Source organism: Mesoplodon bidens (assembly GCF_964165515.1).
Source record: "Mesoplodon bidens genome assembly, chromosome: 7".
NCBI classification, from domain to species: Eukaryota; Metazoa; Chordata; class Mammalia; order Artiodactyla; family Ziphiidae; genus Mesoplodon; species Mesoplodon bidens.
In genome coordinates this window covers 55185921-55212676 of record NC_138164.1, presented here as the reverse complement: position 1 = coordinate 55212676, position 26756 = coordinate 55185921, and the positions used below count along the sequence as shown (strand labels likewise).

The window sequence follows — 26756 nt, the reverse complement described above, 5'->3', positions numbered from 1 at the left end:
TCTAGTCAGGGAGACAATAAACACAGTAAGTTATACAATATTTTGGTTTTGTGCTATGGTAACACAGTAACAGAAGGGAAAGCTGAATTCATGCATAGAGATGCTGGTAAGAGGTTAGATGTGGTAGGAGTGGTGAATGTTCTGATTATTTCATGAATGAAGTAGAAAGCAAGGCCATCAGCTGGCAGTATTAGAAGGCAGTATTAGAGACTTGAAAGAAAAGAGAAGGTGTGAAATAACTTAGGAACACAGCCCAGCAAACTAGAGCCCATGGCCAAATCCTGTTTTTGTACAGTCTGCCAGGTAAGGATAATTTTTATACTTTTAAATGGTTGGGGGAAAAAAACTAAAGATGAATACTAAATTGCAACACATAAAAATTACATAAAATTCAAATTTTATGAGTTGTATGGCAATATGTAAGGAAATACTTATATATTGCCTTTGGCTACTTTCTTGTTACAATGGCAGAGTATAGTAGTTGTGAAAGAGACTGTATGACCTGAAAAGCCTAAAATACTTACTATCCGGCCCTTTGCAGAAAAAGGTTGCAGACCCCTGATCTAGAATAAAAAGGTGAATGACTAGGGAAATATGATTGCTGGGAAGTGTTAAGGGCCTGGGAGTTATGGACATGAGTTTAAAATGAGACCAGTCAGCATGGTTGCTGCATAGGGGTAGGCAAAGAGCTGGCTCTGACTGGAATTGTGGTTTTGCAAAGTGAGTGTGACAAAAAGAGAAGGTAAACTGAGTTAAAAGTATATGCAAGTGAATCATTATATCCATTGACCCAGGGATTTAAGTTGCTTATGAAGAGAGGAGAGAAACTCAGGTTAGGGACAATGAAAGGTGATAATCATGGGAGTGTTGCAATCAAGTTGCTACGAGATGTCTGGAAGACAGAGCTGGTGGTCAGACAGTCAGATACATGAGCCTGAGATCATGAAAGGGTTATAGTTTTTGGTAATAACAAGATCTAAGGTATGACCATCGGAGTAAATGGCAGGGAAAGGTAGAGGATAAAATCAGTGGAAGACTGTTTATTCAAGGAACCAATATGTCAGGGTGTTGAAAGGATCATCCATTTATGTAATTAAATCACGAAGAATTAAATCTGGGGTAGTGTTGGGGGGAGTGAAATGAGCCAAGAGCTAAACTTATTGAAAACTGAGGGGGAACGACCCAGGGGCTTGTAGGTTTTGTAGATGATAGCAACAATGAAGGGACAGAATTGATATAATTTGATGGCATGAGGCTCAAAGCTGGGGGGTTTTAAGGGAAAGCAGAGGGAGAAATGTCTGCAAGATGTAATAATAAGCAAGGAGACCATCTACCCCATCTCTAGGACCAGTAATAGAACCGTGGGAGAAAAAACCACCTTGAGAGAGCTGCAGTGAAAGCACTGTCCTAAGAGAACAGCCACATTTCAGGGTTCTGAGATCCAAGTCAGCATAAGAGGTATCTGACACTTCAGAATGCTGAACCCATCTTCAGTAGGATGCCTCCTCTCAGCTGCCAGTTGTTCCTGGTGGCTCCAACTAGTTCAATTTCTCCAGGGGATAAACAAATTAACAAATGAATGACTAGGGGGTGAGGATCTCAGGTCTAATTTACTTTACAGTCTTTCGAGTAATCATCTTGTTTTTAGTGACTGATGGAGTCTTTGGTGCTATGTATTTTACCACCATGAAACAGAGCAAATTAAAATTATTATGAGATGTATAAATCAAATATGAGTTATATAGTATGGTTTGTTAATTTAGGTATACTTCAGTATTGGTGCCCCTTATTTGATTATCAACTTAGGCTGATGCTGAGCTTCCCACCCATTTTCCCTTCCCTTTAAATTGTCACTCTTTTCAAGTCCTGGCCTTCCTCCTAGGCCTTACCTGCTGATACTGAGCCTTTATATCTGAAATTCTACTCTCCGTGGGGCATACCCAGTTGGATTCTCCTCTCTGGCTACCCTTCCTCAGACCTTAGAACAGGACCCCTTCATACAGCCCTGTGACTGAATTGATCTTTATGAAACCTATTCACTTCAATGTACTTTCTATTCTCCAACCGGTTCTTATCTACCACAGAGAAACTGTTATGAACTCAGACACGTGGGGGATAGTTTCTGTAGAACCTTCAAAACAGAGTAGTTGACTCTTCATATGGGCAGCCCAGAAACAATGAAATTCTTATGTCCTTACCCATTTTCAAAATAAGTAAGATGAGAACCACAATAGCAGCCCCCCAAGTACAAGGGCATCCAGTATATCCAAGGAGTTCAGCATTTCACAACAGAATCCCAAGATATCCCATATTAGTTTGCCAAATGATGGAAGCAAAGTTAAATTCCCGTTATCCAGGCTCACAGCACAGAAGATTATATGTCTCCACTCCCTTTGTCCTCGAAGTCTCTCCTCTGGCAAACACAGGTATCTCTACTACATCAGCCACACCCCCTCTTCCCAGCTTATTTCTCCTGTTCAAGGGTTTGAGTATGTCAGCATTGGAGTATGTGGGTTCCCTGAAGAGTTAGGTTTTCTGTATTCATTACACATTGGAAGGCTACTCTGCCTCCAGTAAAAACAATGCCAGGATTGAATTCCCCTCTCTGATTTTGGTGGCTGGGATTTGCTGGTTAGGGGCATAGGTCCAGGAAAGAGTGTGATAAAGGTGCTGGAAAGAAAGAACAGGGCTTGTAGTCATCAGGCTGCTAGAACCTTGGGACAAGTCACTACCTAAAAGCAGGTAAAGACCCAGCTTTTTCTCCATTCTGGTCAGGCATCTGGCAGCCCCAGTCTTCTGAAACATACCACAACCCTTGAATAAAAAGGTCTCTGAGAAAATAGATGTCACAATGCCCACATGCTTGACACCATGTGAGAAACAGCTGTCAGTAGGTCACTGACCAGACAAGCATAAAATAAGATAGTAGCATACCTTAGGATGCACTGATAATGGAAGGAAGAAGTAGCGGCTAACAGAGGAGTCCAAGCTATAACACACAGACTAGTACGTCTCTGCTTTCTGATTTCTTGAGAACAGTAGCCTGCAACTCTTCAAAGCTGCATAAAAAGCTCATAATTTCAGTCCAAATTAACGAGTCTATGTTTGTAGTGATGGCAATGAGTCAAAAAGAAACTACTTTTTTTTTTTTTTTTTTTTTGCAGTACGCGGGCCTCTCACCATTGTGGCCTCTCCTGTTGCGGAGCACAGGCTCCGGACGCGCAGGCTCCGTGGCCATGGCTCACGGGCCCAGCCGCTCCGCGGCATGTGGGATCTTCCCGGACCGGGGCATGAACCCGTGTCCCCTGCATCGGCAGGCAGACTCTCAACCACTGCGCCACCAGGGAAGCCCCAGGATGTATTTTTTAAACTCTGTTAAAACAATTTTGTTGGTTTCATTGTATTAAGGTGATTATGAATCTTGATTCTGCTGCTCATTGTTTAAGAGTCAGATTGGTTAAGTCTTTTTACATTTATTATATTTAGAATAAATGGACAAAAGTAAGACAGAAAACCTTTTGAGGTGGAATGGTAATATCATCTGAGTAGTGGTAGAAATATAATTCTAGATTGTGATAACCACTGTCATACATATAGAATGTTTCTTGTTGACTATTTAATAACTACACTGTTTAAATACTAAAAATATTAACACTTAAAAGGTAAGTTTCTATCATCTGTAAAATGCAGTTATTTGCAACGTCATTTAGACCTTAACTTTAACTATATATTAAAGTTCATTCAACCCTCCCCCTTCCCAAACCTCTTATTTGTTTGAACCAAATATTTCCTTTCTAAATAAATAAATATTTATAAAAAGTAAATTCGTAAATAAAATCTCTAGAAGTAAATGTTCTCTCACACACTGGGTATCCACCATAAAAGATTGTTCTCATAAACAGTCAAATCTTTGAGGGACTACCATAAGCCAACTACTTTACACAGGTTATCTCATTTGATACTGTGAAGTAAGTACTATTATCACTTGTTTTGTAGATTACAAAGCCAAGCTCACAGAGGTTCACTAATTTGCCCAAGGACATACAGCCGGTAAGAGGGAGCAAAAGGGCTAGTAGCAATGGAGGAAATGAGGACCACAAAGCCTTGTGTTCAGAAGATCCTTTAAGAGAAACACAGATGCAGCTGGGCTATGCCTGGGCTCCGCCATCTTCCAGGGGACCTGACACAAAGACTTTGTCAGACAAGCACACAGAGCGGAAGATTTCACTTTATTGTTACATTAATCTCACAAATAAACTCAACACAGCCAGAAACACTGAGCAGATAAAGTGCCAATGCAGAGGCCTGGCAACAGAAGGAGGGAGGAATCCAGTTCGTCTCCTCCATGTGCCCAGCCTGGAAAGATATTTCTATTATACAAGAGTAAGGGCAGCTGACATACCAAGCAACCCATCTACAGACACTCTGAGCTAAGGAATAGAAAATCTTACCAGGTGGGGTCTGTGCAGGGCAAGGAAATAGAAAAGTCAGAAAACATTTTTTCCTTTAGGTACCTCTATCAAGCCTGAGGTTTAAAGCACAATTATTCGGTTAGTGAATTCAAATGGTCTGACTGCATGGAGTGAGATTATGATACCATAAGCTCAAATCACCCCAATTGTCTCTATTCCAAAACTGGAAAGTCACTGACTGATTTTCAGAGGCCAGAAAGATCACTAAAGGCCATCTGATCAACCCCCTGATGCCATATAATCCTGAACTCGAAGGGTCAAAATCAGTGGCATCTTTCTAGCACCTGAGAATTCCTGGCCTCACTTGGTCCTCAGGGAATCTAAATAAGGATAAACCAGGCCAAGGAACTTCTAACATGCCTCACTTGTGGCCAAGAGTCAAGGTTCAGAGTGGAACTTTCAACTAGGGAAGAGGTGAAGTATTTCAACTCAGTCCTAGGATGAGAAGCAGGCCAAAGTGGTTCCATGATAGGTAAGGGAGGAGAGTGGAGAGGCCTCAGTGGAAAGGTGCAGGTGCCCCCATGTAAGAAAATGGGGGTAGTTTGAGGGGGCACTGAAGGCTGGTAACATGGGATCACCCCTGCTGAGCTTCACATGTGGCCTCCCCTACTGTGGCTGTGCTTAGTTTTCCATCTTGCTTTCTCTGTAGAGGCTGATAAGAAGGGCCTGGGGGTGACGCATTGACAACTGGCTACAGTATGGCTGCCTAGCTGTTCAAATGGGGGTCACGTCACCAGGTTCCTAGTCTTTAGGGAGCTTCTGAAAAGCTGAAAACATTCAGAGTTCCAAAGAGTTGTTTGATAGAGACAGTAGCTTAACGCTAGACAAGATTGTTGGTGGGATCTGGCAAAGTTTTAAGTAGGATCATTAAATACTCGAGGAACTGCTGCTATGAACCAAGGGTAGACTTGGGAATCTCTTAAAGGGACACCCACAGCTGGCTATTTTTCTGACTTCTCTGAGCACATCTCTGACCAAACTGAAGGGGAGATTCCATTACAGGTATCTATGTGCCCAACTGACACGCCAACAGAAAGGCTTCAAGAAACCCCATGACCTCTTTGAGAGGGTTCAGGAAATACTGAGGAGTCAGAAAAAGTTGCTGTGAACTCTTGGGCAGGCTCCCGCCCTGCCTCTTTCCTTATACCAGGACAGAACTGAAGAGCTTCCCAATCATCAATTCCCCGCCAGGAAGTTTCATTCCTGGCCCCCATCCCAGAAATGTTTCCCTAGGTAGGCTTTCCCACCAACTGATTCTATCCTTCTATTTTGGACCTGCTCTGGGTTTTTTCATCTCCTTTCCCCACTCTTGTTCCCAGCTACTTGAGTCTGATGCAGACAAATAACAGGCTAGGCAGAAATACTGACTGGATCTTGGGGTTATCAACATCTGACAATGATGCCCAGATTATTTACTGAAGCCTTCAATTCCATCTCAGAGAGTGGTTAATGTTCTTCTGTCTGTGAGTCCTTCCTCCTCCTCCACTCCAAGACGTTCAAGGTGAGAAGCCACCTCATTCATCTTTATACTCATGGCTTTTAGGCACCAAGATAAGCACCTAAATGTGACAGTTTGGGTCAGGGGACTTCTAGTGGGCTTAGCACACAGGAGGGAGGGCTACCCAGATCCTCTGGCATCCATCCCCAAAGCATAGCCTTCCCCTACCCTGCCTTTTTACAAACCCTCACCTCTTCATCCTCCTCTCAAGGCTTGATGCAACAAATGAGAATGAACATGGCCTTGGCCTTGGCTTGTCAGGTCTGAATTCTAGGTCCCCTCTGCCACCGACTCAGTATATGAGCTTAGACAATTCAATTGCCTCTCCAGACCTTTAAATGAAAGGGTTGGACTAGATGATTTTTCTGGGCTCTTTCAGATTAATTCATACTTGAGAAATCAATGAGTGAATTAGAAGAAATTCTAATTCTGAGCCATAGGTACCCTGCATCTTTTTGAAATAGCTGGAAGGAGGTAAAGGTCAGATTCCTGTTCACTATACACTTTAACTACAGGAAAAGAAGCAAGTGTATCTATGGAGAAATAGAACCTAGCAGCCCCTATACGTGACTAATAAAAGCAATTTCCTTGAAGAAGCAGAGAAATAGGCCACAAGTGGGACCTGGCAGTGTCAAAAAGGTCTATAAATTAAGTGATCAAAGGAGTAAAAAACAATGGCTATAACCAGACAAGATCTCTAAGCACAGACTAAAGTCTAGAGAGGTCTGGGTGGGAAGGACCCCCTGGAGCTTCTATTAGAGGGGAGGACTTGGTCCAAAGCAAGTTGCTACTGCATTTGGTTCAAACCCAGTTTTCTTAATCTGTCAACCTGGTATGTGTGCACACGTGCAGACATGCTGCAGGCTGTAGTTATGCTTCTGAAGTGCTGAAATAAGAAAGAAATAAAAGAAATGATACCAAATTCAAAGAAGTTAGACTGAAGGCAAGTACAATTTTAGTTTAAAAGCTACTCATCTTCCCCACCACTCTATGCAGTATCATAGTATGCAGTATCAATGCCTACAAGATATCATGTGGGCTATAGAGTTTTGTGGGATTGTGAACTCTGGGGGTGAGGAGGGGTATACTTGTGGTATGACTGAAAGTCAAAAGCAGGATACAGCTCAATATCCTGCGTGAGAATCCCTCCAGTTAATGACCAATGGATTTTACTTGACCTGACCCATTTGGGCACTCACTTGTCTTCATTCACGGAAACTGTCTCCTCAAAAGGGATTTCTTGCTTGTCTGTCTTCCCCATGATCAGCCGGTGCTTATCCAAGTTTATGATGCACTGAAAACAAAGGAGAATCACTGGTTACCGTCAATGATCCCACTATGGGGTCTCCACGTAAGAGGACCCTTGCCTCAGAGAAGAAGTACCGATGGGAATGTAGAATCAATCCTACCTTCAGGGATCGGAGAGTCTGGAGACCAAGGGACAAGTTTTTCTCGTTGTCCTCTAATAAAAAAAATTAAGATTTAACCATTTTCATGTTGGTTTAGAAGTCAGCCTTATCACCATTAGGTTCTATGCAACCTACCTTCCTTCCTTCCTTCCTTCCATCCATCCATCCAATAAACAGCTGTTGAGCATTTATTATATTAAGTAATTTTCCCAAATCATTATAGTTAAAAGGTGATAGAGTCAAGATTCAAACTGAAGTCTTTTTAACTCTAAAGGACAAAGGCCTTTGGACAAAAACCAGGAACTTAGATAGAATAGAGTACATGAGGGAAAGTATAGGAGTTGGTGGGAAATTATGAAGGGAATTATGGCAAAGGAGTAAGAGGATCTTGCCCTCTACCTCCAACTAGCCCACAGAAAGCTCTCAGGGGCACACAGAAATGTGTTCTTACTCCTTGAATTTTTTTATTCTCTGAGTGATTCTCAACATGTCTTGAATGTAGCTCAAGGCCCATCTGGTACTTCAGAAGGCAAAAACTGGGACAAGATTTATAGTAAAAAAAAGTGGAAACCTGGGATTTTGAAGAAGTCAATATTTACAGGCATAAAATCCCATGAGGGTTTGGTGGAAGGAGGGAGAGGGTTGAGCTTAGGGGTCCACAGGTCCAGTCCCCCATTCTACTCACCAACCACGGCTGCTGGGCAGTCCAGGTGGAGGGAGCCCAGAGTGATCACTAGGTGCTCAATCTGGCCCACTACTTTCAGATGTCGGGGTAGAGAAAGCTTCTCTCCTTCGTGCTTGTGAGATCTGACATGCTCCTTGAGTCTGCACCAGAGAGGAAATACCAGAATCCCCTTGGCAGAAGTTTCTGGTGGAATCTGGCAATGCCTACCTTCTGACACACAGCTGGAATTTTCCAGAGATTTCCTGGGTTAATTTACCAAAAAAAAATGCTAGTCTACATTTCTTGTTTCAGCACTTTATCCTAAACATGCCAGGAGATATAAAAAACTAAAGATTCAGCTCCTGTTCTCAAAAAGCTATGTCACTATCTGCACTGGTGGAATATGAGAGTTGACACACTCACAGAATCCTTTTCTGCATCTCAACATCCCCACCTATGTGCAAGGCAATTTAGTTAACATATCCTTTTATCCGTCTGTGGGTAACAGATCTCACAGAGGGCAGGTAAATCCTAATTTTAGAAGATGCTTTGTTCAGTGTCTAATTTTCTCTTTGTCTATTTCAGTCTATCCTCATCATTTAGTCTTAGGCCATAAAGATGGTGGAGGCAGGCACTTATTTGTTAAGTATATTGATATCGGCATCAGCAAGGCATATTGTGGAGAAAGTCCTAATTAATTTAACTTGTTTGTCTAGGGGAGGAAGGAAAGAACAGCACCAAGGTTTCACACAGTTATGTAAGCTGATTGGAACAGCTAGCACCGAGCTATTATGAGTTGGTGGATAAATACTTAATTATGGACTTTCTGTGCCAATACTTCTGTTTTACTCCATTTCCTCTCTTTTGGTGTTATAGCCCATCCAAAAGAAAAATCATTGCAATTTTACAGATGGTTATTAATTCCTCTGGAATCATGGCAGTCTTCTGCCTAATTCTGCACCAGGACATTATTAGTCTTTCTGGAAACATCATGTTGCACTACAGCTCATCTCTTCACCACATAAAAAAGCTCAGGATGCTTCTCATAGGAGCACTTGTGTCCTTGGACTCCACCCCCACCCCACCCCGTCCACCGCCCTAAACAGCCATGCACAAAACCCACAGAGCCAGCTTCAAAGAGTCACAGTTGCGGGCTTCCCTGGTGGCGCAGTGGTTGGGAGTCCGTCTGCCGATGCAGAGGACACGGGTTCGTGCCCCGGTCCGGGAGGATCCCACATGCCGTGGAGCGGCTGGGCCTGTGGGCCATGGCCGCTGGGCCTGCGCGTCCGGAGCCTGTGCTCCGCAACGGGAGAGGCCGCAACAGTGAGAGGCCCGCATACCACAAAAAAAAAAAAAAAAAAAAAAAGAGTCACAGTTGTGGTGAGGGGTGAGGAGAAGGTAGAAATGAGAAGGAACAGAACATGTAGCAGAGGTCACTGATTATACAAATCAAGACTTGTGCAAGCCCTGCTTAAGAATAGGGATATTTTGAAAGTAGCTTAAAATGGGCCATTATATCTACCCTAGTGATTGTTTCAATACAGAGATTTAGGCTGGGGAATGCTTTGTTGTACCTAGGGCTAGAGAAGTGGAAAAGGATATTGGGTTGATCCTCCCAATTCTGGGCTAGACCTCAGGGCCCATCTGGTACTTTGGAGGAAAGAGAAGGAAGAAGAAAGGAAATAAAAATACAGGTTGAGTGAAAAGGAGGAAAGATACAAAATGGTTTTCTCTGACTAAAAAAGAGGAAGAACCCAATTCCAGCTATTAGAGAACTGAAGATATTCAATATATGAGGTGTCTGCCTCACACCCAGTCCCCAGCAGGGGCAGCAGTAAGATCTGATTTTATCTGTTATTTGCAGAGAGGAAAGGTACTAATCACCCCTGTGATGGTTCAGGACCAACAGCAATAGCAGCTCTATTCCACGGTCTGACTGATACTTCTTGGGACAGGCAGTGTGGCCTCCAGAAGGTCCCCAAGTAAGCTAAGGCCAAGCACCTCCCTGATTTTCCTTCACGCGCGTACACCACCAGGGCAGATCCTTCTAACTTGTTGTCTGGGCAGGGCACAAATCAGGATCAGGGCATGGCACGCAATGAGCCAAGGATCTCATACTTTCTCATTCCGGAGCCCAAAGGTCTTTGCTCAAAACTTAATTGGTGGGAGTTAATGGAAAGCCTGGACTTCAAAATAAATTCAAGCAAAGAGTGTATTAGCATGTGACTTCCAGCACAAGCGGCTACTTACCCCAGTCTGTCCACACAGGCTGAAGAGATGAGATTATACTGACAGCCTGTGTCAACCAAGGCTTTCACATCCTTTCCAGCACACTGTGGAGAGGAAACACACTGTTCAACAGGAGCCAGAGAAGCACAAGGGAAGGAGATCCAGAGAGCAAGCAGCATCGATGTCATAGGAAAGGCAGGGCTGGAGAGCATCCTCACAATTATGGGTTGGTAGTGTCCCATCTTTATCCATTGCTGAGTCTCCTTTGAGGGGTTCTTTTTCCTGCTGAATCTAGAGCTTACAGAGGATCCCAAAGGACTTTGGGTATTTCATTCTATACACCAAGTGGCTCTTAATTGTGTGTGTGTGTGTGTATCACATACTCCTTTGCAAATCTGATGAAACATTTAGTCCTTTTCCCCATAAAGATGCACATGCATACAAATTACTGCATATATTTCCAGTGTTGCATGGAGTGCTCCCCTTAAAACTCATTTATAAATTCCATGATAAGACCCACATTCTATACAATTTGGAGGAGAGGTCCCCATTATTGGGATAATGGGCCCAAATCCTGTTCTCCAGAAAACCTGGAAAAGCTATTCTCAGAACATTACCTGGCAAGAAACCAAAATCATGTCATCATCCTCAGACTTCTTTAGCCCCTCAGACTTGGCATGATTGAGTTTGTTGGTCTTGGAGGCCCAAGGGACACGACTGCTTCGGAGCTTTGACAGGTTGGTTTCCATGAGGCGCCTCTGCAGAATGTTATGAGGTTGCTTGAGGAACAGAAAGCAGAGGCTTCTTAATGACAGGCCATTTCCCCCCTTCTCTCATTGTCCCCCAGGGGCTGCAGAAATAATGAAGGAGCTGCCCATAACTGAGCTCTACCTTTGCTTCTTATTTATTCTTCCTTCAAGTAGGGAACTTCGTGGGTATTATCAGAGCAGGATCTATAAACCAATTTGTAGTAGGCAACCCTGAGTGAATGAAAGAGCAATGTGGGACCCTGGGAAAGGTGGACAGGGCTGATAGTCCATGGCTAAAGAGAACTAAGGGACCCTTGTAACTTGTACTACCGGGGCTTGCTGCTTTCCCTTCCCTTACAAGGCCATTTCAGGAGGAAAGTGGCCATAGTCTATGTGGAATAAATGTATCTTTACAGGGGACTTATAGAAAGGGCAGCTAATTCTCACAGGCCAAAGAAACCTCCTTAGCACTGGTTTTCAGGACTTCTGTGTACCTCTATTTCAAGTCTCACTCCTCACAGTATTATCCTTTGGACCCAAATGCATGTGCCTTGGTGACTTGGCTCTCCTGTGGGCTGAGTTATCCATGGGTGGATGAGGTAGGAAGACAGGGATTCATATCTGCTGAATAACCCTCTTAGGAGACACACTTTAGAACCTGGCAGAACCCAGAGGAATCATCCTTACTGTTATCCTCTGGGCCTCAAGGAGCATAAGGCTCCTCCTGCCGTGTGCTTGTCATCCATTCCCGCTCTCTTCAGTGGGCCAAAAGTGGAGTATAAAAGGGACAGAAACTGACCAAGAAGCAGGGGACTTAATTAGACCTTATATCTCTGCCAGGATACCTAAGGTTAGGAAGAAGAATGAGGAATATGAAATCAAGTCTGCTCTTTGATAGAGCTTAGGAGAGTTACTAGGGCAGATATATCTATGTTTTATTGTTTCTACTCAAAGTGGCCTCCAGAAAGTGTAAGCCACCTCTTAAAGTCGTTTGACCTGAGAAATTTCTATACAAAAGCATATTATTCCTAGTTTACAATAATATTGAAAATCCCTCAAAGGATGGAGTCTAACCCCAAGTTTCTATGTGACACATACTAGATGGCATTCCAATTCTAGGGGGGGAAGAGAGTTACTCCTAGAATCCCAGAGCCTAGAACCTTCCCCAGGAAGTGGGTAGAAGTGCAGGAGGTCTTCATTTCCACCATATTACAGATTTCTGAGGAAGAATGGAGTCAGAGCCATGACTCGCTGTAACCCTGGTGAGGCGAAGAAATGGATTCCCAAAATACACCAATTCTTGGCAAGGCAGATTTTAAATTAGTATTCTTGGGGAAAGGAGAGAGAGGGGCATTTAAAAGAAAATGAGAGCTTCTTAACTTGACAAGGAGCTGGAGGAAGTGCTAACTCTGATTTCCTGATTGGACCCTGGGAGAATGCTTTGCTCCTCAAAAGAAACAGAAATTCTTCATTCTTATCTAACTAATGAGCCTAGATTCATACTAAAGCAGGTGTTTGTTTCTGTAAGGTCCATGCTTAGCATGACCAACTCAGATAAGCTGGATTTGTAGAACTGAAGACTGGAAGGGACTTCAAAGGCCATCTAAACAAAGCCCTCATAACCTAAAGTTTGAGGCTTTCCTTCTACAGTGGTCTTGCCCAACACCAGTTTACCTGGTTATTCTGAATCTTGAGAGGAGTCTAATCATCACTGGACAGATCAGGCAAACAAGGAAGGTTCTGAAATCGTTTTCCTTGAAGTCATCTCTCTTTGAATTTTCCTACTCTACCCTTTCTCCACAGGCTATACACATACTCAAAGTTCTCACACACTGGGAAGAAAACTCCTCCACAAACCCTCAGAGCCTGCCTCCTCAGTGCCATGTCCTAATCACAACCCTGCCTTAAACGGTCTTAAAAAAAGGTCGAAATCACTAGTCTATTTCCTGACATCCTATATTTTCTTCACTGAAATCACTTCTGATCCCACAACACCAGTAACGATCTCCTAATTTCCAAATCCGACAGACATATTTCAGCCTTCATTGTACTTGACTTCTCTAGGGCTTTCGGTCCCGCTGACTATTCCTTTATTTAGTTTCCCAAAAAAGGTTCAAACGTAATACATCTTCAATATAAAATATTCAAATGTCACTGAAGTATATACAATTAAAAGGGAAAGCCTCTGCAACCCTTCAAACCTTCTCAGTTCTACTCCCTACAAAGAACAACCATTACATTTAGAAGTACATCCTTCCAAAAATTTTAACACATCTACAAACATAAATAAAAACAGGAGGGAGGGAGATGCATGAGGGAAGGGATGTGGGAACAGATGTATATGTATGACTGATTCACTTTGTTATAAAGCAGAAACTAATAAAAAAAAATAAAGTATAAGGAAACTGAGAAAAAAAATAATAAATTATAACTATATAAAATGAAAATAATAATAATAATAATAAAAACAGGAGCATACTGTAATACTCCTCTAAATTTTTAAATTTTTGTTTAATATATGAAAGGCATTTTTCTATGTCAGTACATATAATTCTTTTCATTCATTTTTATGACTAGAAGTCTTCATAGTATAGTTCAGGAGTTGAAAATTCACAGCCAATAAACTCATATGAACCTCACAGATGCTCTTCTGTAGCCATTTAATTATGCCCTTATGTTTGTTTGTTTTAATTTTTTTTTTTTTTTTTTGGCCACACCACATGGCATATGGGCTTTTAGTTCCCTGACCAAGGATCAAACCTGCACCCCCTGCACTGGAAGCGTGGAGTCTTAACCACTGGACCACCAGGGAAGTCCCTGCCCTCATGTTTTAAATGACAACGTAACTGTACATTTACCTCTGCTCCCAATGAAAATTTCACTAAAATGATAATCAAGGAACAAGAAAGGCCTAAACCTACAAGAAAAAAGAGAATAGTAAAGTAAGCAACAACAATAACAAAAAAAGAGATTTTGACAAAATTTTGGAATCTAAAAAGCAGACGAAAAACTGGTAACTGACCTAGACTAGAGAAAGCTAAGTGCTTCACACCATTTTACTTCATGGAACACTGGAGTGGCAGAGACTGCCAGTTGCTAATTAAAATCCATGATCTCCTCTTCTTTCTGGACAGATACCTAGATTATGTTTCCCAGCCTTCCTTGTAGTTAGGCAAGGCCATATAACTGAGTATGGCAAACAGAATGTGAGTAGAAGTGACACACACCACTTCTAGGCCTGGCCTGTAAACCTCTCCTGTGTACACTCCTCCATATTCTTTTCCACTTCTGACGGACTGGAATGGAGATGACCCTTAGGGTAACCTTCCTGGAGGTAACATGTTGAAGACAGAAGAGCCAGACACTCACTGTCAGCCTGGGTCTCTAAATGACTACATGAAAGAGGGCTGTCTTGTTGACCTTTCCACTAGAACTGTTACCTAAGAAAAAATAAACTATTATATTTGAACTATTTTATACTTGGGCGTCTAGCTGTAAAAGCTGTTTTCCTACTTAACCTAAAACCCTGGAAAAGCTGAGGAATTAGAGGTATTAGAACCTCTACAATTGGAGGGTATGATTAGAGTTGGAAAGAGATTAGTATAATGCCTGCATAAGACTCCTACTTGATCCAGACAACTGGGAAGAATGCCAAAACTTTATTCTTTTTGTAAGAGTAAATCAAAAGACTCTGGTTGGTTGACAGTTTGGCTAGGCTTAGAACAGATTCCTACAACAGCTAAGAATGAGGGTGGAGTGCCATACTATACCAGAACTGAAGAATATGAGTTGAAGGGCTCACATGGAGCCTTGCATAATGAAAGATACAAGACCCAAACCAAGATTTCACATCATTAAGAATTTTTGGAATATCATGGATGACAAAGATTCCAAAAGTTTCCAAAGAGAAAAAGATGATTTTAAATACAAAGGATTAGGAACCAGAATTACATAGGACTATTCAGTGGTAATAATGGAAGCTAAAAGACAATGGAATAATACTTTTTTTTTTTTTTCTTTTTTGCGGTACGCGGGCCTCTCACTGTTGTGGCCTCTCCCGTTGTGGAGCACAGGCTCCAGACACGCAGGCTCAGCGGCCATGGCTCACGGGCCCAGCCGCTCCGCGGCATATGGGATCCTCCCAGACCGGGGCACGAACCCGTATCCCCTGCATCGGCAGGCGGACTCTCAACCACTGCGCCACCAGGGAGGCCCCTGGAATAATACTTTTAACAAATCTGACAGCACATAATTTCTAAACCTAGCCAAGCTATCAATTAAGACTCAGGAAAGTTATTTCCCAAGAATCCTTAAGCAGCTTCTGAAGGATATACTCCACCAAAGCGAGGGAAACCAACAGACAAAGAAAAAAGCATAGGATCCAAGAAACAGAGTATACAATAGAGAAGAGAAACAAGGGAAATTCTGAAAATGGTGTTGAAGGAAAAGTCCAGGATATTGGCTGTGCGGTGGGCCTTGAGAGCAACCAGCCCAAAATGAAATGGGAGGATAGAGCATTCCAGGAAGGATGTCTCCCAGAAAAAAAAAGAACCTGCTAGATCATCTGCAGTTTTAAGGTACTTGGAGGAGATTTCAATTTTATATAGAAAATTAAAGGGAAAAAACTAGGCAATTATTAATTTTGATAAAAATAAATATTTGTATGAGAAAGGAAACATAATTATGGTACAGTATTTGACTCAGCTGTGAATAATATGAATATAGTCATAATAATGTAAGCAGTAAATGCTGATTTGACCCAAGATAGCTATTTAATTGTTATTAACATATTACAATATTAATATAGTAGGAGAGGGGACATGATGGGACGGTGTAAGAGAATTAAGGAACAGTTTAAATTTTTTTAAAGTTTCAAATTATATACATGTGTTTTTTGATAAAAAGTAAATTTTAAAAATATACATTAAGAAAGCATACAGACACAAGAAAAGCCAACTTATGATGGCTTAAATGGAGGTGTATTTTTTTCTCACGTAACAAGAAGATTGGAGGTAGGCAGTTGCTGGCATTAATTCAGCAGCTTAACAATTTCAGGGCTATTGTTTCCGTAATTCTCTTGGATATTCCCTCATGGTCATATGATGGGTGCCCCAGCTCCAGGCATTACATCCACATCTAAGGAAGGAGGAAGGAGGAAGGGACTCTGCGCCATCTATCCTTTTTATCAGGAAAGCAAAAGCTTTCCAGAAGTTCCCTCAGCAGTCTTCTGCCTGTATCTTCTTGGTTAGAATTCCCACAGCCACTTCTAACTGCAAAGGGGTTTGGATGAATTTAGCTTCTGCGTAGAGGAGTCAGATAGATAGAAAAGGGCTGAAAATGGGTGATGATTTAGCCAACTAACAGTGCCTGCCAAATCATGCAAAAACTGAAGTGTGTGTACATGTGTGCGCATGCACGTACATGTGTGCACACACACGTACACGCACACACCAACAATGTAACAGGCAGATGTAATGTCAGGTTACCCTATAACCAACCACCTTAGCACCTATTTTTTTTACATCTGCCCTACTTTCTGCATTTTAAAATAGCACATCATCTGTAGACCTATGAGTCTGTGGTACAAACATACCTCAGTTTATTTAACTACTAATGGACATGTAGATTATTTCTACATGTTTGCCATTAGAAACAATGCTTCAATAAACTCAACATTCCATTTTTTTGAAACTCTCCTCCACTGGCTTCTAAAACCACTTTTCTGTCTATTCTGCATCTGCCTCATTTATTGGCTCCTTTGTCTCTGCTCATTTCCTAATTGTTAGTGTTCCTTGTTGCTCTATCTTAGATCCCTTTCTCACTCTACAAAACCTTGTACGGCAATCTTATCTGCTTTCATTGCATAAATTACTACACTTATGATGATGACTCCATCTCATGCCCAGCCCTCACTTCTGAGTTTCAGACCTATAGAACCAACCGCCTCTTTGAACTTCTCCACTTAGACACCCCACAGGCACTTTCAAACTTAACTTGTCCCACTGATCTTTCCCACAAAACTTGTACTTTCTCCAGTATTCTCCATCTTGGTGAGTGAAATTTTGCCTCTTTAACACCCTGTAGTTTCCTCTCCACTTCTGCTGTTATTGCTAAGTTCAAATAATCTCCTAAGACATTATGTTCATGTTCTCCTTCCCCTACAGTGGCTCCCTTGCCAGCTGTATGAAACACAAAATACTCAATTTAGCATTTAAGATCTTCCACTAATTCATCCTCCTTCCCAGTTTTATCTTTAATCCTCCATGAAGGCGTTCTACTTTAGCAAAAGGACCACTTATCACATACTACCTTGGGCAAATCACTAATCTCTCTAAGCATTACTTTTCTCTCAGTCTCACCTTCTTCATCAGTAATAAAAGAGGCTTGAGCTCCAAAGTCCTGTTCTATTTTAACATTCTGGATTATTCCCTTTACACCAACCTGGTAAAATGGCATCACTACACGCCCATCCATTCTTGATTCTTTTCTTTTCCTAAACTTCCATCCCAAGTATAGATAGTCCCCAACATACAATGGTTCAACTTATGATTTCTCGACTTTGTGATGGTGCTAAAGTAATACACATTCAGTAAAACTGTACTTTGAATTCTGATCCTTTCCCAGGCTGGTGATACACAGCACAACACCCTCTCGTGATGCTGGCAGAGGCAGCAGCCGCAGCTCCCAGTCAGCCTCATGACCAGGAGGGCAAACAACGGATACACTTACAACTATTCTCTACCCATACAACCATTCTGTTTTTTCACTTTCTATACGGTATTCAATAAATTAGATGAGATATTCAACACTTTATTATAAAATAAGGCTTTGTGTCAGATGATTTTGCCCAACTGCAGGGTAATGTAAGTGTTCTGAGCACTTTTAAGGTGGGCTAGGCTGAAATACGATGTTCAGTAGGTTAGGTATATTAAATGCATTTTCAACTTAACAATATTTTCACCTTACAATGTGTTTATCAGGATGTAACCCCGTCATAGGTCGAGAAAGATCTGTACTGTTGCTACTTCCTCCAAAACTTATCTGGTATCGATCTACTTCTCCTCATCTTTACTACTTCCAATCTAATACAAGCCACCATCATCTCTTATCTGTGCTACAACAGCCTCCTAACTTATCTTCCACCTCTTCCTTCACCCTTCTCCAAATCATTCTCTACACAGAAACCAGAGTAAGCTTTTAAAAATATAAGTGAGATAATACATTCCCTTACTCAAAAGCCCTTCAATGGCTTCTCATTTTTCTTCAGACAAAATTCAAACTTCCTACCACGGTCTAGAGGGCTCTGTGCCATCTGGCCCCTGTCTATCTTTCCAACCTCCACATACATACCATATACACACCACTCTACCCTTTATTCATCCACACCTCCTTGCTCAAAAACACTTTCCCATTCTAATGCCCTTGCACCTGCCATTCCCTCTGCCTGAAATGTTTTCCCCTAATATTTCAAATAGGTAGCTTGATCTCATCTTTCAAGTCTCAGTTCAAATATCACTTCCTCAAAAACGTCTTCCCTGACCATACTATTTAAAGTAGGCACTCCACTTCTTTAGTTGCTAACATATACCACTATTCCTTTCAGAGTAATTATAAGTTCAGAATTATTTCGCTTATCTAGTTGTTTATTATTTCACTCCCCCACTAGAGTGTTAATTTCACAAGGGCAAGGACCTTCATTGTCTCGATCATAGCTATATCCCCAGCTCTTAGCATAATACCAAATGAATAAATCTCTACCCTTTACTTCTTCAAAAAGCCTTTCTTGATTAATATCATCCAGTTCTTTCCTTCAGAATCCCTTCAGTACTCGTACATTACATAGTTTGTACTACTTGCATTCTCATTCCTTGACTGTTGCTTTGTAAATATGCTTAAGTGGTTTATTTTTGTTTATTGAAATACTGCCTTTCCAAGGGCTATCTTCTACTTTCCAGGTGTACTTCAAGATACACAGTATTAGTTAGGTGCTGCAGGTACTCTGGTGGCCTTTTGGACATAGCTATGTCATCTTCCTGACATGGACCCTGCTTTATGCTTTAGCTCAACAAGCCAACACTAAGCAGTCATAGGTTCTCTACTGTTCCTGCAGTGTGACTGCTAAACCCTAACCAGCATTTAGGCATCTAAATCCTAAGCGGGCAAACTCAAATGTGCTGCCTTTATCACCATTGGGAGCTTCTGAAAGAAATGGGCACAGTGGGCAATGCTGTATTACAGGTAGATATAGCTGAGGTTCCTCAATCTAGAAGCCAGTCTGATTGAATATCTCTTCTAACCAGGCTGTAAAGTGGGAAGAAAAGTGAGGTGAGAGGAAACAGGCTATACTGCAGGATACCACAGAATCATGACTTGAGCAAGAACTTCTAAGGCCACCTTCTCAATCCCTTTACCTACGCTGCACTGAACCCAGACAGAATCAAACTAATGGGTTTCTGTGGTCCACAGAATGGATCAGACTGGAAAATAGGAGAAATTATAGAAGTCTGCTTTCTTTGTAGCATTTACTCTCAGAGGAGAAACCCAAGGTTTCTAGCTTCTAATAGAACTACAACTAGAACCACTTAGAAATAGGGGTCAGCAAATATGGCTCACAAGCCAAACCCAGCCTACTGCCCATTTTTGTAAATAAAGTTTCATAAGAACACAATCAGCCCCATTTGTATTGTCTATGGCTGTTTTGCATTACCTCAGCACAGTTGAGTAGTTGAGACAGAGACTGGCCTGCAAAGCCAAAAACAATTACTATCTGCTCCATTACAGAAAAAGTTTGCCAACCCTTGACTTAGAGTATTGTTTAAACTATATATGCTTTGGAGTCAGACAGAGCTGAGTTCAAGTTAGTAACCACCTTGCAGAGCTTTTGTGAGGATGAAATGAGATGGTTTGTACGAAGCATTTAATACCGTGTCAGGTATAAAGTAAGCACTCAGATTTTAATAATTATATGTATGTGTACATATGTATTTTAAATTCTCATGCTCGGCTTAAAATTGAAGCTGATTACCATTCACTTTTTTTTTCTTAAAAAGGGCATGAAGTCATCTTACTCCACTTTTGTCCTCACGTACACTTTGTAGACAGACATGGGCTCCTGACTGACTCTCACTTCAAGCCCAATATACACGTCTCTGTCTGGTCTTGGAAGTCTAAAAGGGCACTAATATCTGTGCCTTCTCTTCTTTATTTACTAGCTGAATATACAACACGTGACCCTTTCTACACCACAGGAACATAGACAGATTGTCCTTAGGTTTACTGCTGCTCAAAATCACATGGAATCTACCTAAGGCAGTCTTGTCACATTGTCCCAGAACTGCTGTGTTCTCTTTGCCTTTACCTTATGACCCAATAGACATGTTATTTCAAAGAGAACAGCTTTATTGCTGATTGTTACCTGCTGGTGTGAGATGGTGGTTTCTCAACCACCCATGGCAGACTGCATTTTTGTTTCAAAGGACTCACACAAGAGCAGGGACTTCAACCAGATAACCTGTAAAGTTCTTCTTACTCTGAGGTTCTATAGGGCAAAATCGAAGCAGCCTCCTCTCCGTATCATCTCATAGTCAGTTGACTCACCAGGGAATGATGAAACTCTAGTCAGATGTTGGTCACCGTCACTACTGTCACACCAGACCAGAGTAATCACTGCTTCCACTGAACTCCTCTAGCGCTTATTGACTATAATATCTTGACAACTACCATAGGCTTCCTGGTTGTATTATCTACATTTTCATGGAACTATCTAGTCAACATACATCTACAACTGAATAGCTAATAGACATCCCAAACTTAACTTCTTCAAGAATCAAATTCCTCTTTTTTTTTTTTTTTTTTGCCGTACGCGGGCCTCTCACTGTTGTGGCCTCTCCAGTTGCGGAGCACATGTTCCGGACGCGCAGGCTCAGCAGCCATGGCTCACGGGCCCAGCCGCTCCACAACATGTGGAATCTTCCCGGACTGGGGCACAAACCCGTGTCCCCTGCATCAGCAGGCAGACTCTCAACCACTGTGCCACCAGGGAAGCCCCCTGGTTCTTATTCCCTATCCCTAACCCACTCCTCTTGTATTCTTAGCCATCTCAGTAAATGAGAAACTTTATTCTTCCAATTGCTAGATCAAAAACCTTGAGGTCATTCTTGACTACTCTTTCTTTCAGATCCTTCTCAACTAAACTTGTCAGCTCTGTCTTCAAAATAACCTGAGAGTCTGATCTTTTCTTGTCCCCTTCACTGCTAGCACACTGCTCTGAGCCACCATCATCTTTCGCCTGGATTACTATCTAACAGCTTCCTAACCAGTCTCCCTGCTTCTACTTTTGCCCTCTACAGTGAAATCCACACAGTAGTCTACTTTGTGAAGTAAGTCATGTCGTGTCACCCCTCTGCATAAAATTTTCCAGCAGTTTCCCATATCAGATTAAAAGTCAAATATCTGTACGGTGATCTGTAAGGCCCTAAGTAGTTTGGCCTCCCACTCTCTCTCTGATGTTATCTCCTATCGCCCTCCTGTTGCTCACTTTGCTCTGGCCACAATGGCCTTCTTACAGTTTTTGAATCACGCCAAGCACACTGACAATTCAGGCCTTTGCACTTGCTGTTCCTTCTGCCTAGAACATTCTTCTCCAAGACATTTTGCTCTCTCATTTCCTTCAATATCTCGTATAATGTAGTCTCATCAGACAGGCCTTCCCCGACCACCCTAGATAAAATAACAGGGTTCTACTCCATCCTGCCCTGGCCATTACACTCCCTATTCCCTTATCCTGGTTTAGTTTCTCCATAGCACTGATTACATCCTGATATATTATACATTTACTTGATTTATTTTCTGCCTTCTCCCCCTCCCACAAGAATGTAAGTTCTATGAGGGCAGGAACTCCGTTTTGGTTCACTACTATATCTTCAATACCTAGATCATGCCTGACATGTAATAAGTGTTCAATAAATATTTGGGGAATAAATTAATTAATCAGTCCTATCCTTCCCCCTAATCTATAAACTCATTGTACAGGTAAACTTTGCTGTCTTCTTCTTTGTGGTCCTGGCACCTAGCATTGTGTCCTGAACATAGCAAGTGTTCAAATAATGTTTGCTGTAACTAGGATTTGATCATGGCTCTGGAAATCTTCAGTTTGCACTAGATCCTGATGTTATACTGGTATTTCATGCTCCTCTTCTAAGACTCCCAAGTTCTCTGGTCCAAAATCTATAACATTATGGATGTCTTGTGGCATTATGAATAACTTATCTACAGGATACCACCCAGGGCTTCCCTCACTGACAGAAATTCTGATCAGGTAGATTAGATACTAGGAGTACAGGGCTAGTCATTTCGTGGTCAGTTGGCTTTGCTGTGTTACACCATCCTTCCCCCAGCCTTCTCCTAATTCTAGTGAGTTTTGCTAAAGCATCTGGCTAGAAGCAGAATCAATCATAAATAGGAAAGCAAAACTGTCTTTCTATTGCTGAACAAGTAAGGATATAGCCTGATGGTCAGTAATATTATCATATAGGAAAGACAGCCTATTATCCCATGATATGACTGTTTTTAAAAATTAAAAAGTCCTTACCTCAATGAGAAGAACATTTATGAACCTGGTAGCTAAAACAAAAGAAATTAGAATACGCAAAACTCCAAGAGTGATTTTTTTCTCTACCCTCATCAACTTGAAAAATAATAATAAATGAAATAAAATATTACTCATATCTCTGATTTTGGTTCTTAATCTAATACACAAAAAAGAGCACAAGATAAAAGGACAAACAAAATAAGTCAGCCAGACATAAGAAATAAAATTAATTTCCACAGTAGACTTTGTAGCAGCCAACTACGCACAAACAGGAAAAGGGCAAAGGTACCTCCCTAGGGTCAAGAGGACAAGAACACATTTGACTGCCTATGGATGCTCTTTGCCCATCCAAAAAAAGTTGGCAGGCTGGATTCAAATAGTGAATGTTACAGAAACAGCACGGTAAAAGGTAGATAATTCAGAAAACTCAGCAGTATAATTCTAATATAGGTCACTAGTATGAGGAAAACAACCCACAATCTTCTCACTGGCACAAACCCCAGAATCAATTAAAACTAATTTGTCCTTTCCCCCCTATCTCCCTCTGGTGCCATCCCTTCCCTTTTCTTGTCCCTCTTTTATTGAGTTTGTACTATAGATTTATACAGTCAATTTTTGTATCCTCAAAAATTTCACTTTGGGGCTTCCCTGGTGGTGCAGTGGTTGAGAGTCCGCCTGCCGATGCAGGGGACACGGGTTCGTGCCCCGGTCCGGGAAGATCCCACATGCCGCGGAGCGGCTGGGCCTGTGAGCCATGGCCGCTGAGCCTGCGCATCCAGAGCACAGGCTCCGCAACGGGAGAGGCCACAACAGTGAGAGGCCCGCGTACCGCAAAAAAAAAAAAAAAAAATTGCACTTTGGTGAGAGAACACTGAGTCAGCACTGGTCTATACTACCAGATTATCCATAAACTGAAGTGATATAGTACTTCTAAGGTTATTTCTAAGATTATCCTGATCCAGCAGCATAAGTTCCAAGAAAGCTTAAGCATGCCACTTCACCCCAGTACTCAGAGCTCTCCCAGCCCTATCTCAGTCTGCCTTGGCATCTGTGACCTGTTCTAGCTCTTCTGTGCAATCACTTGCACATTACAGGTGTGAGAATAGTGCGAGAGGGACATCAACTCATGGCAGTGGGGGGAGGCAGGGGAGAGAAACTGTGAACCATGGTTCAGGGTCTCACAATAAACTGCTGTGTGTCACATCCACGGCAATAACCTGCTTCCTGAGGAAGCTTCTTCCTTCCAGCCTAGTGCCTGTGTTCTACGCTATCAGCTCCTGTGTGGCTCAACTAAGACAGACTGGAGTCAGAAAAGCAGATGGAGTTCTTCCTACACAGCATGAAGCAGTATAAAGAATGCTAGGCAGAAGAATGGAGAGGCAGTTCCTCAGGGCTAGGAAGCTTCTTCACATCCCAGGACAACCACATGTCAATCATATCTTAAATCCAGCATGAAGGGAAAAAAAATTCCACATTGTACGTATTTTCCTAGTACTGTTTATTGGCTGAGGCTTCCAGGAACTAGGATTATTGTGGCAGGAACTAGGATTATTGTGGCCTGAAGGTAAGAAGACTTGAACCTGATTTGCTAAATGAATCTAGACTGTAGTAAAGTGAAAGGAGGGAAGAAAGACAGTTATCGTTTTTCTAGGAATACATTTCAGTCACTCACCACTCTGAGTTAACATGAATCAGATTAACTATCCTGTGGCTTGTGCAGGTAAAATACCTTTTAAAAAACAGAGCAGGATAATTGAGTAGACGTCCCCTGTACAATAAATAACTAAAAATAATTCTCTATCACAATGGGGGAGGGCAAATCTAACCTTGGGATCTATGTGTCATTAGAGTTGATTTAAAAAAAGAAGAAGAAGAAGAAGAAGCAGATTCAGCAGCTCTGCCCTCCATACCCATCTTGTGGCGGGAAATGGCAATTTCAGTGGCCCAGGCTGACACCCCCCTTCCCTGACAAATTAAACATTCCAAAAGCTCAAAAACTACTGGAAAAATTAAACAGAGCATCTACTTCATTTAAAAGACATTTAAGTAATGCTTCCTAAATTATTGCCTAGATGAATAAAGTGATCGTGAAATTCAAGAAAACAAGTTAAACTACAAGAAAATTCCAGATAAAACTACAAAGCTAAACATCAATTTGGTCCAGTGACTTAAATGTAAGAGTCAGATACAGTTCTTTAAACTAGTAACCCTTAGGCCCCCATAGGATCCCTCCTATACATAGAGGACAGTACAGTCTTTGAACTCAGACCTCCAGTCCTGGAGTTTCTCCTTCTTAATGCCAAGAACAACCCTGTTAGAAAAAAAGACTGCGCCAGCCCCAGCTCCAGCTCCACACATCAGCCGGTTGAGCAGCTGAGGCAGCCTGGCCTCCTCCCTCCATCCACTCTTTGGGGGTGGAGTAGCAGGAGAGGAAAATGATGAAGAGAGGTTTGGGGCTCAGGAAACCTTCAAGGTCCACCCTTTTTCTCTCCCCGCCCCCTGCCCTCCTGTTGGAAGGTCAAAGGTAGATGAGACCAAAGTCAGACGGAGAAGTAGATTTTGCATAGGGGGGAAATGGATTCAACAAAAGTCAAGTGGATCTGGATGTGGTGACTGCCCAGAAAGACCCCTTCCCACTTCGTTCTCTCCTTCTCACACCACTTAGGAGTCACCTCTGTCTGGGTCACGGGCCCGGCCAAGCAGCCTGGGAGGCAGCGGGAGCTACCCTGGCTGCGAGGCTCAAGCCCCAAGCAATCAAACTCGGTACTGCGAAACATGGGAAGGAAAGGGGACCTGAGGGCAAAAAGGCAGGGCTGGGTCTCTTCTACTCCAGAGGAGAGACACGAAGGGAGGAAGCTGCGCTGAAGGGAGGGCGAGCTGGAAAAGCTACGACGGAATCCCGAGAGAAACTAAAGCAGGGGGGTGCTGGATGGAGAGGAATCCGAAACAGAGCAACAGCGAGACAGCCGACAGCGGCCGGCGGCCGGTGGGGGCCCGGCCGCTGACTCAGTGAAAGCTGCAAAGGGCGGGTCCCGGGAGCCCTCACAGCGCGATGGTGACGGGGCGCCGCGCGCGGGGACCCCGAGGCGGGCGCGGCCGCGGGGGCTCACCGTGTCCTTGGACGAGCCCAGCTTCTTGAGGCCGTCCAAGGGCAGCAGGTCGGCCGAGTCCTTGTGGATGAACTGCACGGCCTGCTTCATCCGGCGCTGCTGCCGCAGCGACGCCCCCTCCCGCCTGTCCGTCTCCTTGCGGCCGCCCTCGGTGAGGAGTCCTGAGTAAAACATCGCTGAGGCGCCCGCGGCCCAGCGTCCCGGTCGCTCCCCGTTCCCCGGCAGCCCTCAGCCTCGAGCTTCTCCACAGCCGCGCGAGCCGCGCGCCGCCTTTTTTTAATAGCCGAGCGTGACGTCACTAGGAGCAGCCAGTGTACACGCGGGGGGCGGGGCCCGCACAGCGCCCCCAGCCTGCGCGCTGCTTCCCAGCGTCCCGGGCCGCTGCCCACCCCCGCACCACCCCGCTGGGGCACAGGGCCGGAGAGGAGTGGTGCTGGCGAGACTGACTCCGAGCGCCAAGGTCTACCGCGGCAGCTTTACCCAACCGGTCCCTCGCGTTGTGGGTGCCCCGCATCCCCTGGACCGAGATGAGGTGTGGGGAGGCCAACCTAGGAGCGGCCTCTCCCACGGCAGCCGCCGCCACCTCCTGGTCCCCGCTCACCTGTCCACGACGTGGCCGACCCCGGGATCACCGACAGCCGGGCCATGCCCCGAGTCCTGCCGCCTGCGCCGCTGCTCGGCTTCACCAGTTCCCACTTTCGCGCCCCTCCTGGAGCCCTAGCGCCCAAAGCCCCGGCTCCGGAGGACCGGCGGCGCGCTCCGAAGTTGGATTGCTAGGGATTTCTCCAACTTCAGATCGGTCCCCACCCACCAGGCCCACGTGATTGGGGAGGGGGCAGCCCCTGCGGGCCAGCCGGAATCGGCCTTCCGGGGACCCTCCCTCCTCCCTGCTCCCTCTGCCCGCGGGCCCAGGACCCGCGCATCCGAGCCAGGGAAGCAGAGCTTGGTGGATGCCTGCGGGTCACCCTGGGGCTGAGGAGTGGCGAGGGTCCCCGCCTCCGCGCGACTGCACACGAGTGCGAGCCCTACACCTGC

At 43.5% G+C, this 26756-nt stretch overlaps 1 protein-coding gene across 2 annotated transcripts; it reads right to left on the bottom strand.

Annotated features, from left to right (window-relative positions):
• Nucleotides 1-1470: 1470 nt before the first annotated feature.
• On the bottom strand, nucleotides 1471-25961 carry NRIP3 (nuclear receptor interacting protein 3). Of its 2 annotated transcripts, none has more exons than XM_081239097.1 (7): nucleotides 25722-25961; nucleotides 10890-11051; nucleotides 10294-10376; nucleotides 8065-8204; nucleotides 7380-7432; nucleotides 7170-7264; nucleotides 1471-1550 (listed from the first exon to the last, which is right to left on the bottom strand). In XM_081239097.1, the coding sequence occupies exons 1-7, from the start codon at nucleotides 25893-25895 to the stop codon at nucleotides 1544-1546; spliced, it is 714 nt and encodes a 237-aa protein (XP_081095223.1). In that variant the 5' UTR covers nucleotides 25896-25961; the 3' UTR covers nucleotides 1471-1543. The 2 variants fall into 2 exon arrangements, with proteins under 2 accessions (XP_081095223.1, XP_081095222.1); XM_081239096.1 differs by lacking the exon at nucleotides 1471-1550 and adding an exon at nucleotides 4211-6856.
• Nucleotides 25962-26756: the final 795 nt, after the last annotated feature.

Excerpts from the sequence above, each read along its gene's own strand:
- NRIP3 (XM_081239096.1), bottom strand. The coding sequence starts at position 25,895 with ATGTTTTACTCAGGACTCCTCACCGAGGGCGGCCGCAAGGAGACGGAC. Across the intron at positions 7,433-8,064 it reads CTGCCCAGCAGCCGTGGTTG|AGGACAACGAGAAAAACTTG; the intron begins GTGAGTAGAATG and ends TTTTTTTATTAG. Across the intron at positions 7,265-7,379 it reads AGACTCTCCGATCCCTGAAG|TGCATCATAAACTTGGATAA; the intron begins GTAGGATTGATT and ends CTTTGTTTTCAG.